Source organism: Pygocentrus nattereri, chromosome 26 (assembly GCF_015220715.1).
Source record: "Pygocentrus nattereri isolate fPygNat1 chromosome 26, fPygNat1.pri, whole genome shotgun sequence".
Classification (NCBI taxonomy): Eukaryota; Metazoa; Chordata; class Actinopteri; order Characiformes; family Serrasalmidae; genus Pygocentrus; species Pygocentrus nattereri.
This window is the reverse complement of record NC_051236.1, coordinates 14,563,627-14,585,000: the sequence shown is the minus strand read 5'-3', so window position 1 is coordinate 14,585,000 and position 21,374 is coordinate 14,563,627. Positions and strand designations below refer to the sequence as shown.

General features: G+C 39.3%; 1 protein-coding gene across 5 annotated transcripts in view; it reads right to left on the bottom strand.

Annotated features, from left to right (window-relative positions):
• The window catches only part of plxnb1b (plexin b1b), a 110,503-nt gene that overhangs the window by 9,346 nt on the left and 79,783 nt on the right, over positions 1-21,374 (bottom strand). For 3 of the 5 annotated variants that reach the window (XM_017697875.2, XM_017697876.2, XM_017697874.2), the window contains 24 exons: positions 20,628-20,760; positions 19,607-19,763; positions 17,130-17,238; positions 16,751-16,859; positions 14,560-15,549; positions 14,098-14,232; positions 13,497-13,619; positions 13,317-13,410; positions 10,551-10,717; positions 10,279-10,430; positions 9,965-10,070; positions 9,690-9,826; positions 8,033-8,209; positions 7,705-7,942; positions 7,190-7,432; positions 6,577-6,759; positions 6,222-6,370; positions 5,216-5,316; positions 4,744-4,961; positions 3,985-4,163; positions 3,800-3,866; positions 3,057-3,203; positions 1,586-1,751; positions 1,261-1,364 (listed from right to left, as the gene is read on the bottom strand). In XM_017697875.2, the coding sequence (XP_017553364.1) occupies positions 1,261-1,364; positions 1,586-1,751; positions 3,057-3,203; positions 3,800-3,866; positions 3,985-4,163; positions 4,744-4,961; positions 5,216-5,316; positions 6,222-6,370; positions 6,577-6,759; positions 7,190-7,432; positions 7,705-7,942; positions 8,033-8,209; positions 9,690-9,826; positions 9,965-10,070; positions 10,279-10,430; positions 10,551-10,717; positions 13,317-13,410; positions 13,497-13,619; positions 14,098-14,232; positions 14,560-15,549; positions 16,751-16,859; positions 17,130-17,238; positions 19,607-19,763; positions 20,628-20,760 (4,384 nt within the window). The remainder of the gene's footprint in view (positions 1-1,260; positions 1,365-1,585; positions 1,752-3,056; positions 3,204-3,799; positions 3,867-3,984; positions 4,164-4,743; positions 4,962-5,215; positions 5,317-6,221; positions 6,371-6,576; positions 6,760-7,189; positions 7,433-7,704; positions 7,943-8,032; positions 8,210-9,689; positions 9,827-9,964; positions 10,071-10,278; positions 10,431-10,550; positions 10,718-13,316; positions 13,411-13,496; positions 13,620-14,097; positions 14,233-14,559; positions 15,550-16,750; positions 16,860-17,129; positions 17,239-19,606; positions 19,764-20,627; positions 20,761-21,374) is intronic. The other 2 variants (XM_017697877.2, XM_017697879.2) reach the window with 2 other exon arrangements.

Sequence of the window (21,374 nt, the reverse complement as noted above, 5' to 3'; positions counted from 1 at the left end):
CTCCAGCCACATGAGGTCTAGCATTGTCCTGCATTAGGAGGAAACACATGCACATTTGTGGCCTGCTGGAGGTCATTTTGCAGGGCTCTGGCAGTTCTTCTCTTGTTCCTCCTTGCACAAAGGTGGAGGTAGCGGTCCTGCTGCTGGGTTGTTGCTCTCCTACGGCCTCCTCCACGTCTCCTGGTAGTACCTCCAGCCTCTGGACGCTACGCTGACAGACACAGCAAACCTTCTTGCCACAGCTCGCATTGATGTGCCATCCTGGATGAGCTGCACTACCTGAGCCACTTGTGTGGGTTGTAGAGTCCGTCTCATGCTACCACGAGTGTGAAAGCACCACCAACATTCAAAAGTGACCAAAACATCAGCCAAAAAGCATAGGTACTGGTCTGTGGTCCCCACCTGCAGAACCACTCCTTTATTGAGTGTGTCTTGCTAATTGCCAATAATTTCCACCTGTTGTGTATTCCATTTACACAACAGCATGTGAACTTGATTGTCAATCAGTGTTGCTTGCTAATTGGACAGTTTGATTTCACAGAAGTTTGATTTACTTGGAGTTATATTGTGTTGTTTAAGTGTTCCCTTTATTTTTTTTAGCAGTATATATATATATATATATATATATATATATATATATATATATATATATATATATATATATATATATATATATATGTCTCCAGTAGTGACCACTTGTGATTAGATTTTGTACTAAGTAAGAGTACCACATTCATTGCAGCCTCTGATTGTGTTTGTTGTCAGAGGAAAATATACTATAAATAATTGTAGTTCATGTTTGCCCTGCTACAAATGTTCAGACTGCATGGATTGCTAAAACAATATATACACTAACAGGAGAGTAGACAAAAAAAAAAGAATATGGTTTCATCTCTGCTGTGATAATGCAGTTAATTAAGGCATTTCTTCGTTGCACATCAGGTTACAAACATTGTGTGGTCCTATGTGTGCTTGACCACCTCCGAACATGGTTGAGTGACAAGATCTAGAAAATGCATTGGGTCCCGCTTACCAGGTTGCCGCTGTCCTCTTATGACCGGATCACCCAAGACGTATGCTAATGCAATGCGTGAATAGGCCCAAGTTCAATTTAAACTGACTGATGCATGTGAGCAGGATCACTGCTTCGTTGGCTGCACATAATGTAACTTTGGAACCGTTTTTCTCATCTTCACAGTTGATGTATTTACTGCTCTTTGCCTCTGAAGGGCAGTGTAGTTCAGTGAGAATCATGTGTACCTTGTAATGCTGAAGTGTGTTGAGGCGTTTCCAGCTGCCCTGTACTACCGATGTCAGATCTTCATCTGAGAGAATGAGGTGACCTGCCACACCTGACCGCCATTCTGCAAACATACCACACACACCATGATTTCTAAAATGAATTGCATATACTACTCTAAATATACATTAGAGTTAAAGTAGGATCAAGGAAAGTTTAAATAAGAAAAGAAGTAGTGTAAATAAACTGATTTAGCAAATTAAATAAAACAGAGGAAAGAACAGTGTGAATATAAAATGCAGAGGAAAAAGTTGATGGGAAAGAAGCTGGAGAGACTGTTCTCACCCAGGTCCAGTGAATCTGTGTGTGGTCTATGGGAATATGAGGTTCCCTTATAGACCTGGTCTAGAATCTTCTCTTTGACCTGGGTTATAGTGTCACAGTCCAGTACTTTAGCAGCTACTGGCTGAGTCTCATTCAGTCCCACTCCTTGCATCAGCACATTCAGAGTCTAAAGAGAGAGAGGAAAAAGCAATATTATAGCTAATTCACTTTTTTCCCTCACCTAGTTCCTAATGAATCAAAAAAAAAATGGATGGACAAAAAGCATGAACTGACTTTAGTAGACTCTAGTCAACCACTGTATCCTGCTATATTCAACTGTTAAAAAGTTTGGAATTACTTTAAATATTAATCATTATATAAATTATGGTATACAATATAGATTTAAATATTAACAAAAGGCGTTTAGCAGTTGAATTCTGTGAACAAGAACCGAATAAATGATAAATAATATACTGCACCAATCTACGTGTAATTTTGTTTTGTCACATTCAATCTTGAAATTCAATCTCCATTTTTGAAATGCGATGAAGTCTGGATATTATTTTTATTACAACTTAATTCATGATGCTATACAGCTTTCTCAGTCATTTTAAAATCAACACCTCTGTTCATCTTTCTGGACACATCAAAATTCTTCATTTTTGTTTACAGCTTTATATTAAAATACATTTATAAACCTGTCTCCAACCAAATTGTTTTTATATGACTGGAAAAGTGCACTCTTTTGAACAACAATGTATTTCAGTTGCTCTTTTTGGACAACTCAGTTGATAAAAGCTGCTGGCTAATGCGCTCCATCTGCCTTTGATTTAGAGTGAGCTGTCTATCTGATCTTGCTGTAAAGTAATTAACTCTGTATAAACACTAGCTAACCTCTTTTGTTAATAATACCAAGAACAAAATACAAATCCAATTCAGGTTAGTTTTATTTTTCTCCATCAGGGTTTAAATGATAAGAGTGAACTTCATGTTTTGTTCTTCCAGTCATCCAAATACAGCACTGCTATTCCCACAGGCAATGGCCACTTGTTCTCAAAAGACCCAGAAGACCAAAACCTGAAGGACTCTGAATGTTGATTAAGATTTCTCAGAACACATGATTAAAGCCATTTCTACTCTTTTCTAGGACAGTGACACAAGCCTTTTTATTCCCACACTGGAGGGAGTATCAAGCGGCTTTACATAAGCTATTTGAGCCATTTTGTAATTGGATTTGCACAAAAGATTTTCCTGTAATTCCGATTTGTATCTTTCAGTAATTCTTTTTTTTCTGTAATTCATATCTGTTTTTTCATGGTATGAGCTCTTCTGCTCCCATAATATAGGTTTAACACAGTTTCTTTCAGTCAGTAACTACTAGAAAAGTACTGCATAAATAAAGTACATTACACTGCATCATCACTCCACTAAACAGAATCAAGTTGAGTGTGCTGTTTTTGAACAGTAAATCCAGACCAAAAACAAGTCTAACCAGTGTGCGGTACTCCAGGTCCTCTCTCAGCAGGCGATTGTCATTGAGCGTGTATTTGGCTTTGCCAGTCACTGCATCCACAGGGCCTTTATCCACCTGGTGCTTTATAGCTCTAAAGAGCATGTACAGACATTCCCCTGCTGAGTCCTTAAATGAAAAGAGAAAAGAAGTTGAAAGTGCTTTGAATGTACAACACTGTACATATTCCATTGTTTACACAGTAAAATCTTAAAGATTAACTTTATCTTAAGATTGCTTTTAGTTGGCACTGCAGCATAGTACTTCAGTGAATGTTCATGATTTAAAAATTAGTTTGTCGATTAGACAACTCAAAATCCGTTTTATTAAAAAAAAAAAGACTGCTAGACTACATTATATGGTATTAATATTTATCATATCAAGATTCAATTGCAAAATATTTACTGCTATAAAAATATATTTAGCATGCACCCAATTTTTGTTCAAACAATGTCTCAGGTTATTCAAACAAATAAATTCTAAAAATATTGGTGTATTCTTTTGCTGTTATACTATGTCAATAGGCCCTCAATATATTCAATGCATATTTTTGAAAAATTCTTAATTTCAAAACTATTGAATTAATTTGATTTGAGGTGAAATTTGATTCACATGATGAACTATTGTTTTCTAAAAGAACTAATCTAACTGAATCCTTGTGGGATCAAAGATTATATGCTTCTCCTGATAATTCCTGCCACATTCCTCTTTTTGAGGATACTTACCCTCAGGAAAGCATAGAGGCATATAGACATCCAGTTGGTCAGAAGCTTCTCAACAACAGTCTCAGTTCTGTATGGAAGAACCAAATATGAAAGATGACTCAAATAACTAGCTAATAAAAAAAAAAAAAGAATTTTGCTATGGATGAGTGGTGTTCTATCCCATAGACTCTCCCCTGCTTGCTCACCTGCGGAGCATAAGTTTGGGATTCTTGGCCACGTACTGCTCAACGAGATCATTAAGCAGTGTTTTCAGGATGTCGGTGAAGTACTCCAGCTTGCCGTGCAGAGCTACTGTGAGCAGAGATGCCACGTAAGCACGATCTCGGGGAGAGAACGTCCTCTGGCTCTCCAACGTGTGGATGAACTAAAGATAAGAGGAAGAAACCATCATACAAGTGAAAAGGAGATGAAAAAAGAAAGCAGAAGGAGGAAGAGGTGTAAGGAGATGCACATTAATCAAGTTTGTCCAAAACAAGTGGTGCCTGAAGTATAAGTATAAACTGTATATATAAAAACTGCTAAAACCTAACCTTTAACCTAGACAATTTGCCCCCACACTATTTTCAATAACATTGCTAGAATTTTAGACACCAAACATGTTCTGGCTGACTGACTACATTTGTGGTAAGAGGAACATTGTGTAAACTTAAAGTACGTAAAAATCTGAATTGCATTAATCACTTAAAGTCCTAAGCTTTTTACATTCCTAATAAAGTCTTAATTATTCAGTAACTACACTACAAACTAGTTGAGTTATTCATAAGTTATAAAAGTGTGCAATAAATGTCTGGACCTTTCTGCTGGGTACCGGTGATTTAAAGGGTTTAAATATTCTAGACATTTTAAGTATGAATAACTCCGGCCTTAAAATAGAATGAATTAAAATTCTATGGACCCTCACAAACTCCTCTTCTCTGAGCATGAGGATAGTGTCATCATGTTACCTTGGTAAGGAAGAGTTTGCTGTTGAGGAGATTGGAGAGCTGGACGAGGCCCTGCTCCACTGTGGCCCGCCGACAGTCCTGCACGTCCAGATCCCTGCGCAGAGGCGATTCCCGATGGCCCGGGAAAAAGATCCGCTCAGCATACATCTTATAGTCCAGAAATGGAATCCCTGATCCCACGAGATCACTCGACATATCCATCATTTCAGTCATCAAGTCTGGAATAAAAATCAGAGATCAAAAAGAATCAAATTATCTGTGCCTCCCAGGGAGCACTACATTTCAGATAATAATCACTGAGTGAGATCATTTTATCAAGACAGAAAACGGAGCTTTTCTAAAAGAAATAAATACAAGCTTGGAAAAAATGTGCTCTTTTCACATTGCAAGAAATATACTCCCTATAATATCAGTTCCCATGGGTTCAAAAGTGTATATTTGACTAGATTATTTTTAGACCTCATTTTCTCACCTGTAAACTCTTTCTTGCAGCGGTCTCTAACGCTGGTCTCCAGATTCTCTAGCTGAATTTGAACCTTCTTGTAATCCCTCAGAGCTTGCTTACTCTTCCTCCTGAGAGAGACAGAGGAATGGGGGATTGTGCAAAGAGAGCAAAGGAGTGTTAGAGACAGAGATTAAGTCATACAGAGGCAAAGAAAGCAGCTTAATCTAAAACAATAGACCCCTGAGAGAACTACTATCACACAGAATAGAGTCCAGATGTGAAGGAACTCATTTGAGTGACTGTAATTCACACCAAAGGGAAGCACTAAACCTGCTCACAGGAAATGAGCTGCTACACAGCTTGTCAGTGTCAGTGACCTACTCACACATACACAGACACATACAATGCTCTGCAAAATTTGAGACACTTGAGAAAATTATTTATAAAGTTGTTTATTTGGGAAGTAAGTGTTTATTTGCATGCTCCGGTTTCCTCCCACAGTCAAAAGACATGCGCTCAGGCCAAGTGGACATGCTAAATTACCCCAGAGTGTGAGTGCGTGTGTGAATGTATATGTCTGTCTGCTCTGCGATGGACTGGAGACCTGTCCAGAGTGTATCCTGCCTTCTGCCCAATGACAGATAGGATAGGCTCCAACTCCCCCATGACCCAGAAGGATAATTCATGTGATGGCTGGGGATGTCTTTTAGAACCAAGCCTTGCTCTTTAACTTAGCTCACAAGAAATTCTAGTTACTTATCTACAGTAGTTTTGTTTATTTTCATTTGGTCTGAAGTTAATCGTTGTTTACTGGCAAAAACACATTTACTGCTGAGCTAATTGGTTATAAATAGAATGCTTAGGTACTTAAGACTGTTGCACTGTGCTGTACACACAGTCATGACCAGAACATTTAAAAAAAACAGCTGCATTTTATATTGTGTACATGTACATGCAGTCGTGTAATTACATTTAAGTGGTATATCAAAATGACCACTGTCATTTGGTATACCAAAACAACCCCCATGCTCACCTGTAAATGAGTACAATGATCACCACAATAAGGACCACGAGCGAGGCCACCACTCCAACCCCTATCTGAGCCTCCATGGGGAAGGTGGACGGACTGAGGGAATCATACTGCACCCGACCCAGAGAGAAGTTCAAATTCCCCATCTGCACCTGCAGAACACAACACACAGCCCTGTTACACACCTTACAAACACACTTATATATCAGATAAAACCCCACTTCAGTCAGCACGACAATGACTGCCAGTCACTTGGGTGCTGACGTAAATGCTGAACCAAAAGTACAGATGACCAGTACGTCCAGTAATGCATTAATCACACAAGAATTCACCTAGTGAGAACATTCTGTGAACTCACTGTGAACTCAGGCAGAGCGTCAGCTCCCTCCCGCTTGCGTCCGTGGCTGTTAGAGGGGGAGGGCTGCTGGGGGGGTGGCTCACAGTAAAGGTGGTTCCGTGTCAGAGTTTTAACTGCACACACACCTTCGCCAATGAGAGCTACCACCTCCTCTTTAAAGATGGCCAGGTCCAGATTCTCCCCCTGCACAGATAAAGTGAGGGAACGGGACAAAAAAAGGGGGAAAAAATACAAGAAAAATGATTCAAATAAAAGCAGAAGCATGTAGTAAGCACATATATTTGTAATGTTGATCTATCAAAATCATCATCAGCTGATGAAAAATGAAAAATATACATATTTGCCCATGATATTCCCATATCAGTGCATCCATAACACCACACCCCTGTATATTAATGTCACAGCTTTCTTAGTCATTTCAGGTTCATATACAGTTTATTATTCTAGGCACAATTTTAATTAATTTTAACAATTCATATTCATTTTAAACTGTTAGCCTCTTATTTTCCTGTTGTACTAGATTATAAAAAAACTTGTAATGCTGCAAAATTAAAAAAAAAAAAATCAGACTCACTTTATACATTCATCAGCAATTGGTTTTACTGGCACTTACTTCTACTGATATAACTGATCCTGGTTTGTAGCGGAAGGGCTGGCTGGGGTCGTGATGGTTGAGGGGGTGGAGAGTTGGGTTAAGCTCATAGGTGAAAGATGACTGGCTAATGGAGCTGAAGTCGAAGCGCAAATTATCCAGAAGAAACTCCACCTGTATGTCAGCACCAATCACCTGGGGGCCCACAGCAGGGGTCCGGCACAGGAGGAGGGAGGAAGTGTTCACCTCACACCGCTCTTCAAACTGGGAGAGAGGGAGGAGGGGAGTAAATGGTCAAGAAAGTGCTACAACAAAAACAGACTCTGCATCAGAAACATCACAAAGTTTTGAAAACTGTTACTGTAATCAGACCTTCAATCAAAATAAATGAATTTTATAGTAAACAAAGGTTAGTACAATAAAGTATAAGTTAAATTATATTACATGGTGCATGTAATTCTATGTGGAGCCTTTGAGCCTGAGACTATAACCACAGTGCCAATCCCTGGAGGAAAAGGAGTAATGGTTTTACTCACAACCTTGACAGAACACAAGGTGTTTTCTGGGCAGTCTGGTTCTGGAATGATCCTCCTGTGTCTCCATAGCAACCCTTGGTCGACCTCTGAGTTTATAACGCTTCCTCTATTTCTTCTCCTCCGTCTACTCCCTCTCTTCCTGCGGGAGATGGAGTTTGAGGGAAACATAGTCACTCGGATACGTGGCTCCTGGACGACATCCAAGTTGTGTCCCGCCACATAGATCAAGCGGCCACCGCTGTTCCAAGAGAAAGCAATTTTGATAAAGTCAGCAAAAGAGACAGAGATGTAATAGTAAATAAGAATACACAGATATACACTCACACACCTGAGGAAGCTTTTTGAGGGCATGGCCTGAGTGATGTTAGGGTCAGAGGTGTAGTAGAAGCCACTGCCATGGAGATTTCGCTCACTGCTGCCATAGCGTACTGTCACCCTGTGCTCTCCAGTTTTGTTGCTGGCGCCGGTGATGCACTCAATGCTGCCCTCCTGCACATCTAACACACTACAAACAAAGAGAGCGAGAAGGGGGGGCGGGGGGGGGGGGGGGGGGGGGGTAAGTGAGAGTGTGAGTGAGAGAGCGGGAGAGAGTAAGAGAGAGTGAGCAAAAGAATGTTAATATATTTTATTTTAATTTATTTTAATATACTTTATTTTAATATACAGGGCATACAGGACAACTACCATCCCTTACAGGAAAGTCACATGACCCTCACATGAATAAACACATGGTTTTTGCACACTTCACATATTAAAAATTGTCCACATGTTTACATGTGAAACAAATGTTTGAATTCTTGCAAACACACTTTACATGTGAAATTTGTGACTTTTCTATAAGGAATGAAAGGAATTATGTAAATTATAATCATCAAAATTATTTACACATTGTGTGATTCACTGACAACATCTTTACCAATATGGGCAAAGAAAATGGGCTGTTTCTCTATGCATTGGACTGGACCTTGTGTACGCATTAGAAGTCTGCATAGGCATGAAACTGAACTCTGAACTTCCAGGAAGAAGGCCGGGAACGAGGCTTAACTATTTTTGTTGTCGTATGAAGGCTAAAGCACAGTGGTTTTACAGTGATGCTGGCTGTATATTGGCACTGTATTTCTGCATTGTGTGATGTTGGAGCTGGTTTCTCTCACTCTGGCTAGTGATGGCAGGTTCCTCTGAGCATTCTGGTGTGTGAATCATGTCGCTATTTTTTTTTAACTCTGTTTACAATATGAAGGATAAAAGCAGAGATGTAATATAACAATAGTGAGTGGATTTTGGGTGATCTTGATTCCTGCTGTTGGATGGCCAGAGGTGGATGAAATCATTCTAGATTGTGAGGGCAGAGTCTGATGAGTGATCTGATGTATGAATCATGGTGCAGTTTTAACCCTTTGTTGGAAAATGAAGGGCAAAAAACAGAGTAATAATGTCAGTATTTTGAGTGATTTTCCAAGCCAAATTACTCACTGATGCTGACGTCACAGCTCAGTGATGTCACGCTAGGTAGTTTGGGCTATTTGTATTTAGCTAGTTTGAAATGTGCATCATGTCTGTAGCTTAAACCGTTCTGAAATTATGAAGGCTTAAGTTACCTACATTTGTGCCCTGCCCAGAAACTACAGGTTTTGGGTTAATGCAGATGTTTTACAGGGCTTTGCTTTGTTACTCAGCGCTTGAGTAAATTGTCAGAAAATGAACTAAAAAACTCTGCACGCTGATCTGGAACCCAGGCTACCAGTTCTCCTGCCAGTCCTCCTGCTATCATAACTCAAAAAACCCTCACAAGCTCTTAACTGACCAGGTGGCATTTATTTGATGTAGTGATCAGGTCATATTGTATCAACAATGTAAAATGTCCTATCGCAAGTGCAATATAGTACATGAAAAAAATCAGCATGAACACGGCCTGATGTTTTGCATAGCCTCTAAAGCTCAGGTCAGGTAGCAGACCTCTGGTGTGCGTATTGTCTGTCACTCACATTCGACAGGGGACATCATCCAGCAGCACACTTATGTCACTGGCTCTGCCAGTCAACAGTTTCCTCCCTGTGATGGTGAGAGAGGTCCCCCCTGCACGTGGCCCCCTCTGTGGACTCACCGCCTCCAGCTCTGGGTTCTGCTCACAAACCGAGACCACAATGCGATTCAGGGCAAGAAAACTGCACATTTTATCTGCTGTTCAAGCTGATCACATTAAAAGAAGTACTAAATATGTTAAATTGGACCCGTATGACTACAATGTAATATAGCTGACCTGGTAGCTGAACGTCTGGCTGGACAGGCCAAACCCTATTCCAGGTACTTCTACCGATACGTGACCTGAGCTTTCCGCGCCATTCTCTTCTGTTGTGCACACAATCCTATAGAGATGAGAACACAATCACATTTACACCATTTGAAAACACAATCTGCCCTTTACATTCTACAACCATTTTATGACAAACAGACTAATAGAAACGGTCCAAAAACTTGTAATAAAATCTCTTAACTTTCCTGTAAAATTTTTATTTTCACCATATTAAATTTTGTCATGACAGTGACGATACACATATGTGTGTGTTTGATTACCTGGATGATATCTCATACAGGTGTGGTATGACTTTACAGGAAACCCCAGCCACAATGACTGATCTCAGGATGTCTTGAGGCTTCTGGCCCAGGTTAGAGCCGGAGACGGTGAGAGTGGTGCCTCCCTCTATCAGCCCTGACAGAGGCTCAATCTGGACATACATACACATAAAAAACAAGACAACTGCCATTTACTGACTGTGCATAGAAGTGTGGGCTTTCACACACTGGATAGTTTGAAAATAATTCCTCAAAGTGAATGAATAACTTACAAAGTGAATGACTGGAGCAGGGCAGGTTTTTTCAATGTGCTGTGAGCAGGACTCTTTGTGCACACAGCTCGACTGAGCCCCTCCACACCACACACACCCGTACTTCTGATCTGCTGTGTGACATCGACTGCAGTCTGAACGGCCCACTGAACAGTTGTACAATGTCACTGCAAACATACACAAAATTTAGAATAAATGGGACAAGATGGGCAGAGTTAAGAGCAGAGATAATAAAATAATCTTAGACTTCTTTGTTTCTTTGGTTTTGCACTGGAACTATGAGGCTAATCTAGCTAAAGTATGGAACAGTGCTATTTTTAGCTATGCAGTGTAATTTTGTGTATTCATTTATATAGGTAACAGTATGTCGTACAGTGACAGAAACCACATAAGCAAATCTACTTGAGATTACTTAAAGCGGGATTCCACTGATTCCTTAAACATTTAACATAAAATCATAACCAAAATCATTTGGAGCAGTTTGATGTTAAATGTTCCATTCTAGAGAAACTTACCAAGTCAGAATTGTTGAGTGGTGGTCTTAGGACACCCTAAGATCTCTCAAAGCTACCTCATAGAAAGTTATTATGAATCCAAAGATTGAAGCCCAATATACTGTTTTATGGTAGCTTTGAGACAAGCCTTTAGGCTAAAATGCATTTTTAAAAATGTATTCATGGTGGAGAGGTACATGCAGGCAGTAATTACATAGGGTGAAATAGTCCCTAAAGAAATGTTTTTTCCCCTGATTGACTACTATTTTACCATCAACATTACATGTCAACACTTAGCAGACTTATAGGTTCACTGGTCTTTTTGCATAGCAAATAAAATGACTATTGCTGTACTGTAAACATTGCGGCGCCTGGTTCCCATCACCACAACTGAAAAAAGACCACAAAAGTTTCTCTACAACAAACCATTTCATAACAAACCACTCTGACTGTTTACAACTCAATGATCCAATTATGCAGAAATTTTTAAAAATCAGTGGAATTCCTCTTTCATTACTAGATCAGGTTTAAACTAGTTTAAATTAGTTTAGACTTAAACTAGGTTTAAGGCAAGTGTGAGAATTTGGGCATGCAGTTTATACAATACTAACTGGTGGGGTGTATGCTCCTACTGTTTGTTAGCTACATTAAAGTCAGAGCTCCAGTGCAAAACTAAAGAAGCAAACTTTGTTCACCAAACATGTCTAAGCTCAGGGGTCTCCAATGTTATCCATGAAGGGCCAGTGTGGCTGCAGGATTTTATTCCAACAGAGCAGGATATCACATGATGAACTCTTAAGACAGAGGCTAACTGATCAAATAAGTAGAATGAATTGTGCTCCAACTTGGCTGGAATGAAAATCTGCAGCCTTATCTCTTCACAGTTAAGACTATACACCCATCTCAGCTGATCGACTAGGTTTATGGTCAAAAGAAAAACTCAGCAAACCTGCTTTTTTGCCCAATTATTCCTTTAAAACAAGTGTGTGCTTAAGTGCTTATACTACATTCTAATAATAGGGCAGTCACAAGGGGCCCTTTACAAAATAAAAATAGTTAGCCTTAAAACTCAACATGGTCTCAACAGTCTGATTCAGAAACAGTGCATAATTACAGTGCTGAAGCTGCAAGAATACTGTATATTTCTCTCTCTCTCCTCATCTCTCTCAATAGGGAAAACCATGATGATCTAAAAGCACTGAGTGTTCTGTTCCAATCCCAACACAAAAAGCCACATGTTAAATCGGGGCCACTTGGCAGCTGATTAAATGAAATGCTCTATTATATAGTGCTGCTCTGAGCTCAGAGGACAGGGGCAGCAGTTAAAGACCATGGGTCTCAACAGCAAAAGACTATAAACTCATCACTTCACCCAGGACTCTCTCAGAGCCTGCTGCTGCAACCAGCCTCACAGCTATGCTAGTTACAGCTTCCTCTGGGGAACACGCACGCAGCGCAAAGTGAAAACACAGCTGTTGGGCTGCTCATCTGGAACCATCTGCTTCCCACTGCTATGAAAAAGAGCACCACTGGCCTGAATAAGCAGGCGAGTGAGAAACCTCAGCGTTAGCATGGTGAGGGTGAGCGAACACAAACCAGGCTTCCATCCTCTTTTACACCACAGCCCAAAAGGCTCTCAATGTCCTGACACGTTAATGGTAGGAACTATAACTACAGCTTGAGGTACCAAGCCAGTGTACCAATGACATTTAAGAAAGCTGCTACACTTAGAATAAAGAAAAACACAAAGTCTACCAGCACACTGCACAATTAAAACTGTTTTATATGTTTATACATACAGTATGGTAGAAGTGGTAGAAGACCAAATTCTGTAGCTGTTTTTCTAGTGGTGTAGCTAGTGTTCACTGATTGGATAATTAACTCAAAAGTATACAATGGTGTTTTTTTCTGATGAAAATCTGCACAAGGTTCCTTTCAAACATATTCTTATGGAAGTCCAGTATATACAGTTATCATTCAATATAATGTGGCTAATAAGTCCCTCTTTAAATTAAATCAGGTGTGCTGCTGATGCAGTTTAACAAATTCATGCAATGTCTGGAATGCGCCAAGTAATTTGGAACCAAATCTGTGTTTTTATAAACAATTTATTAAGAACCTTTTCAAAAAACAAAACATTACCTATGTATTTTACTGTGTTTATGCTTATTTGTATTTATTCTAAATGTTAAAAAGTGCTTTGATTGGCGACAACACTGCGTACATAGCTTACTGGCCAAAACAAGTAAAAAAAAAAAAAAACACTACTCACCATACAAGTCATTAGCACTGTCCACATGAAAGGTGTCCCTCCTCTTTACGTAAACCATGGCATTGTACTCCTCCACCAAGGCTGCGTAGGAATACTGTTGGAAAAGTACAGATCTCTAGGACATTGTACAGTAGAAATACTGAAAGAGTTTGGTTTCTAAAAGAGAAATTTGCGTGTTACCTGGTGATGTTGACAAGTGATGTCAAAGAGGGAGGGATTCATCTCGTCTTTCTCCACATAAGCATCCACCACCACAGTTTGTCCCTCAATCACTAACACACACTCATACTCCAAATCTTGCTCCTACAACATAACACACACAAAACTGTCATGCTCTGGTGTCTCACAAACATGAGAGGATGTGTGCCCTAGAAATGTGAGATTGCAGTTACATATTTTTAGAATTGTGTTTAACCTGGTATAGATGTGAATTACTGGAAAAAACAAAAGCACTTGATATTAATCGTTTCTCACTCATATTATTAAAACATTCAGAGAAAGTCTGTGGAACATGCAGATTCTAAAATTACCACATTTGTGTCTGTAAGTGGAAGATTATGATTTAAGTTTGATAAAAATACTTTACATTTTAATACTGCTTTGTTTTTGTAATCGTTTAACACTGAAACCAGAGGAAAAAGATTCAAATCTGCAGATGCAGACTGTGAACTGAATGAACATATAATGAAATGCATTGTCACTTTGTACTCATGTAAATTATAAACTACATAATTACATATAAATAATAATGTAACGTAAATCAAACGTGCACATTTTATACCTGGTAGAGATGAAGGTTCCGGGCCAACAGAGTGATCTTCCTCTCCATCTGCACAGGCAGCAGTGGGGAGCCTTGTACCTTCTCTACACACGGACATGCAGATGACCCCCAACTGACCAATGAGCCCTCATCTCCCTGGTTACACATGTTAAATAACATGCAGTCATCCAAACACCAAATAATCAAAATAATTAATGTACCAAATCATCATAAAACATCACAAACTGATGTGTTAATATACTAATGAAAAGCTGATAAAATGACCTGTCACAATGAAGCTTAAGAAAAAACAATTACAGTGATGGCATTTCTTTAGCTAGTAACATCAAACAAAACATAAGGGTCTGGAGTAACTGAACTGAACTGATTAAAAAAGGACAAGGCAGAAAGGGTATGGATGTGGAGTTTCTGAGTTGCGTCCAGTGAGCTTGCAGCAAGTGGTTTCCGCTAATTTAGACTCACCGGTAGATAAAGGTCCCCCATGTCGTACTGGTAGTCTAACTCAGAGTCCGTATCCAATAGCCGAGGGTAAGCAGGAGCAGCTTGGTCTACTTCTCCATCCCCTGACAGGACCGTTGTTGCTGAAAAAGTGGTAGTGTCGTTCTCAGCCACAGCAACTTCTTCCACATCAGGCTCCACTTCCTCCGGTGGGAGGCGGGGCGTCTGTGTCTCAGTTTCGACCACTTTGTCCTCAGAGTGAATCGGCAGTTCAGATGTCAAGACGGGGCTTTCTGTTAGCGATAAGGGCAAGACGTCGTCAGATTCCGAGTCTGCCACTGCCGTCCCAGGATTCTCCTGATGCATTGTGGGTTGAGTTTCAGTTGGAGGCTCAGCCAACGATGGTGATTCGTCTACAATCTGGGGGCTGCTGGGAAGGGTTGGAGCACTAGTTATTGGTTCCAACAGTGGTGAGATTTCCACAGATAATGGAAATTCCTCCGCAGCAGTTGTCGGCAACACCTGCAGCTCCTCGCCTACCGTTGTGACAAGTGGTGGCTCTGTATCCATGATGACATCCAAACTGGATACAGTGATCAGGGCCCTCTCGCTCAGCGCTTCAGCCTCTGTTTCACCAGCTGGAAAGATCTCCTCTGAAGTTGTCTCCTCTAAGACAGGCAGGGTAGAGTCTGCAGAGGTAGTGGCCAACGTCTGGGCCGCAGGGGTCGGAAGCATGGGGCTGGTGGGAGCAGCAGTCGGCTCAGGGGTTGTTGGTAATGTTGTTGGAGCAGGGGTTGTGACTGCTGAAGTGGAAATGGTTGGTTCTGGCGTAGTTGTAGCTGTAGTTGTAGCTTGAGTAGTTGGAATAGTAGATGTAGTGGTTGCAATGGTTGTTGTAGTTGGAGGATCAGTCCGTTGTGTGGTGGTAGGGGAAGTGTGTGTTGGGGTTGGAGGGATTGTTGTTGTGATCTTTGCAGGTGTGGTTAGAGGAGGGGAGGGCGTGGGGACTTTGAACTGAGAATGGAGAGTGGAGGGAGACCAGAAATCGAAAAAAATGAACAACATAAAAGGGAATCAAATTAATCATAACTGAGGTTAGAAAAATGCAGATTCTTTCAGTTAAACAGATGGACTGGATGCTCTTGGCAATATTAGGTTGATTTATTCTTGACATCTACACTGGTGTATGCAATGTTGAAGATCCATGTTATCATTAGCTGTCTCTTCATAGCTCATTATGAAATGAAAAGCAAATAAAGTGAACTATAATGAATCATGAAGTACAGCGCAGTCAAATATTTGGACAACAATTTTGACCAAAAAGCTTATGCTTAAAAACCTGAAAATGCTCAATCCAAGTTTTTTTTAATCCAAACAAACAGCAACATTGACACCTATGCATGAATTTATTTTCAGAAAATAAAAAATAGTTTTCATTTAAAACTTTCATGAAACTAAGAGTTGTAAAATCACTTTGGCATACTTATGACTAGGATTAATTAAAAATTAAATTGAGGAATGTCTGTCATTGTTAATGTGTTAATATGACACGTTGGGGTGGCTCTACAGAGCTTTATTATGGCAGTAAACTAATATCTCTGTCAGTAAGAATTTCATGTGTTGTATTACTGTTGTCATGCCTATTATTCTAAAATGTAAAACACTTTAAAATGAAAGAAAAATTACTGGGTGTGTCCAAACTTTTGACGGGCACTGCATACTTGGTTAAGATATGTACATCAACATCAAAAGTAACAAAATTATTAGGGATGCAGGATGATAACACAGTCATATTGGTATCGGTAGATAATTGTATAAAATAAAATGATCGCCACCAGAAAGATGTTTAGAAGTGGCCGATATTTCAAACTGATTTATTGAAGTATTCACTGTATTTGGCAGATTGTTTAGGCTTTTTATTAATTACCTGTATTTGTAATATTTTACAAACACATGTTTATTTTCTCTCTCTAATCTAGGCATACATAGTCCCATTTACATTTTATAAATGTTCACATCTCGGAAGATATGCATGTTATGATGAAAATCATCATTGGCATCAGTTCACATTTCTCATATCAGTGCATCCCTAGAAATTCATCTTTAAATATCCTCTTAAATATATGACATAATTCCTTTAGCAAAGCTGCTAGACAGACAAATACACACAAGAACATAAACAAACACAAAGATACCCAGTTGGAGACTGACTCACATTTTCATTGTAAATGATGACCCCTTGCTCGCACACAGCCTTATAGGTACACATATGCTGCTGTACACACCAGTTACAGCCCCAGCGGCTGGACACGCAACCACGACAACTGCCAAGAGACAACAGGGAAAACACATCACCTCAATACAGACAGACCTTCAGGAGTAAGAGCCAGAGATGATGACAGACCTGAAGGAAAAAAAAACTAGCTTGCTTAATTAAATTCCTCTCCTCTGAAGGACAAGAAAAGGTGAATCAAATTATGCATAGATTGCTGGGATTTACTGAGTGACCACAATCAGGCATCTTGTGATTGTGATCCTAGATAGGACTACATGGACATTACAGAAACAGCTCTGTGTGCATATGTATAACTCACGGTGTGCTCCCTGATAGTTGCTTTACAACAGTGCAGTCATAGAAGGTGAATTCCCGAGAGGTCACAATGACATCACCAAACCGTAAGGACAGCATGACTGTTACAGAATCTAAAAGAAAGAAAGAAAGAAAGAGAGAGAGAGAGAGAAAGAAAGAATGAAAGAAAGAAAGAAAGAAAGAAAGAAAGAAAGAAAGAAAGAAAGAGAGAGAGAGAGAGAGAGAGAGAGAGAGAGAGAGAGAGAGAGAGAGAGAGAGAGAGAGAGAGAGAGAGAGAGAGAGAGAATAACACACTCTTTAGGTCTGTACTAGGCTGTGTGAACAGGCTTTATAAATATTTGTCAAAGCTTATCACTGACAAAGGGGACTTAAATGTCCAGAACTTTCTATCCAAAATCACCACATTCTTCAAAAAAAAGGGTGACTGAGTGAGTGAGTGAGAGAGAATGTGAGGGAGTTCCCACATAGAGTCAAAACAGATATAATAGGATCCATCTGCACCGAACAGCAGACACAAACACTTCTGATCAACCTGCACTTAGGCCAGGATAAACACAGGCATGAAAGTCATGCTCCCTGATGCCTCTGTAGACTCATTTCTGCAGTCTAAGACCATATCTGATCTCATTCGTCATGATCCTGTAGGCAAAAAATAAAGAAACCAAGACATTCCAGGCACAGTGTGCATGCCAGCAAGTAACACACATACACACACACTTCCCTACATAAATAATATACAATATGCCCACTATCACTGTGAAACTATACTGAGACCACAAACTGCTTCTGTAATGACATTTGTAGATTCTACATGGTACACGATAGCAGTTTAGGCCTAAAAGAACGTAAAGGATTTCCCATTACACTTTCTTCACATTCCAGTCAGTCTGGCCAATCTGAATAACTTTGATAGAGGTTTAAAAAAAACGGCAAAAGAAAATCAGGTAATCCTTTACTTGGATTACCCACTGGAGATTATTATACTCATCTTACTTGTCCCCAACTCTAACAACACACCAAAATATAAACCTAACCCTGACCCTATATCTAATTCTAGTACTAGTCTTAACCCTAACCCTGTTATGAATCAACTAATTCTCCAGAGAGACTGTTAATAATTTGAACATCTATGATCTAAAGATCTAAAAATCATTATTTGAAATGTTTCTTTTTTCAAAAACATCAGAAATCTTTACTTTGTATTACCATGTTAGATGAAAACTGATCATGGTTACATATTATAAAAGTCTGGTATTCTGACAACCCCATGCAAATCACCCAATGACAGAGTACAAAACATAAGAAAACAGATGTGCACTAAGATGTTAAAGATGCATCCAAAGGCATAACAACTATGAAAAGTCCATAATACTCAACACTGAACACAGACAAACACAACCTGTGAACAACAGCCAGAAGCCCAATCCTTAAAATCACTAAATAAACTATCACTCCACAGGAATGCTTTCATAGTCAAGAGGACAGAGAGAATGTGTGTGTGTTTGTGTAACTTTTGTATTCCTTAAAATTTATTTTCTCTTAGAAGTTAATAAGAAAATATGGCTTATGAGAACATACAGTGAAGTTCTACAAACACATCTGCCATCATTTATACAAGCCAGCATCAACACACACACACACACACACAGCTCCAGCAGCATAATTCAGACCCAAACTATTAATAGAGTAAAGTAGTACCACTAAATTCATAATGCAAAACACAAATAGAAGACTGGGCTGATACATTTAGTATATGATACATATGATACATATACAGCCCCCCTCTCTTTTAATCAAAATATTAACTTCTGTAATATTAAAACTGCAACATAAGTGCAAAATACCAATCAATAATAAAAGTGTGCTTTAAATAACACAGTGTGTTATCGGAATCTTGAACAACCTCAGTCATAGACAATGAGTCAGAGTATTCATGTGATCCAAGTAGATTTGATGATAAGTCAGTGCGAGTTTTTATTGCTGAATTTCTTACTTAAAAACATAATTCTCTGTAATGCTCTAAAACGGAGATGGAGACTGAATCCAATACACTGTTATAAATCCAATCCAATACACTGTTATAAATACCCACAATTTTGTTTCTGAAAGTTCTGCTTTTCCATACTTTCTTTTTTTTGTGAAATAAAACTTTCAGAAACAAAATTGGGGGTAATTTAAGTATATATCTGAGCTAATCAAATAGCCTAGATAGATTAGGTGGTTCAACAGAAAATAGTGACTCACAAAAAAGATTGGTCATTACATTACTGTGTAATACTGTTGCTGTATTAAAAAAATCTCTTTTGTTTATTTTTCTAGATCATTTTAACATGGTGGGTGTTTACATTCTCCTGTAAAGTTACCATTTTGGAGATACATGTTCTTCTTTGGGCAAGGACAATATGCAACACAGCATTTTGTCTATATCATGCAGCCTTAGTTAACTGTGTGACAGAGGTCAGGTAGGACTGCCTTTCTCACCTTGGCCAGGGCGCACAGTAGGCACTCTCTGAGGGTCTGGGGAGGGGCAGGTGACCCCAGTCTCAGTGACGGTGGCTGGGGATGGGCTGTCCTTGAAGAAACAGGAGTACGATTCCCCATCCTGAAGCCTCGGGAGACCCGGGATAGACAGAGAAATCTGATGAGAAAGAGGAACAATGGTTACAATTGCAATTATGTCATAGTTTCACATTTCATTTAGTAAGCCTGAACTGGACTGGACCGGTTTGGACTAGAATAGGATGAACTTAATGGCATTATACTGAAGTAGGGTAAAGTAAACTCAACAAGACTGGGGTTAAGCAGATTGGCTTGGTCGATGCATGACTGAGCTGGCCTGGATATGGCTGTTTTGAACACGCAGTAGAGTCTACAATCTAAAACTCTTCTTTGTGAAATAGTGTTGAACACTAGTTATAGCTTGAGTATGAAACTAAAATAAGTATATAAAGTAAACATGAGTTGTGTGAGGGTTAAGAAACAGGACGCTGTTAAAACATTCTCAGTGGGGCATTCACTCATGTTAACTTTCCTTCCTTTGCACAAAGCACGCACACAACTCTTCCTTAAACATACATAAATTGCTCCACTCCCTGCCATTCTGCTCCATCTCTCTCTCAACCCTCTCCTCTTTTTGAATCTCTGAGTGCAGAAGACGAATGGCCATTAGTGCACTATCCCAGCTCTAATCTTCAGCTATTAAATCAAACCCACGATTAATGTTATTATTCCTCCCTTTTAAACTGACGTCCATTTCCGTGATAACCATCTATTCCTCACTGTGAAAGATTCGATAAAAAAAATAACAAGCAAATTTTTTAACTGCCAAAATTCCAATCCACATACACACAGACAGACATTCTTACACACTCTCACACACACACACAAAATGTAAAAGCAGGCAAAAATATATTTGGATAACACAGCATCTGACAGAAATGAGCAGTATTTGAAAGGCAGACAAAGTGGAGTGTGTGTGTGTGTGTGTGTGAGACAGACATACACTCTTGCTCTCCTCTCTGCTGATGTTGGATGGTGTGAGGGCTTGAACTGTCAGACAATGTTGCTCCATATCAAAACTCCACAGCCACTGATCAGCCTGCTCCCCACGTGCACACTTCCCCTGCTGACCACACCTGAGAGAGAGAGACATTTGCAATGTTTATTGACACTTCTGCAGCTTAATGAACCCCTACATATTATCTGAATTAGGGCTGCACAAATGACTATTTTTAATGCTTAACATGATACTGGCCTTTGAAATACTGCAAAAAATTTAACTAATATTTCTTATTTGAAACTGCAGTATGAATATTATAACACTATTCAATGTATTTGTAGGAGTGTTTATTTGTTTAGGTCATTTTATTTAGAGAAATTCTTAACTTCTGTTGATGAATAAACATATGGCATGTATTGTGTGCACTTCTCATTGACAATTTTGCAGCTTAAGAAGCCTCCATCTGTAAATATCTCAATTAGGGCTGCGTAATATATCGCTTGTTAATGTCTCTGGCAGTACTGGCCATTATTGCTGTAAAAAATATGTCTGTGGAATAATCTCAATCTAGTCAAATTACAGTTGTATGCCCTCATCAAACTTTTTCCTTCCTTTCAAGTGGAAAAAAAGTCCTCTACAAGAAACACATTTCTGCACATTTAATGCACAATTAAATTAATGAATGTTTACATATTGAAAAAATTTGCCCTGTGCAAAAGTTGACAAAAGTCATATCCATTTTTCCCCCAT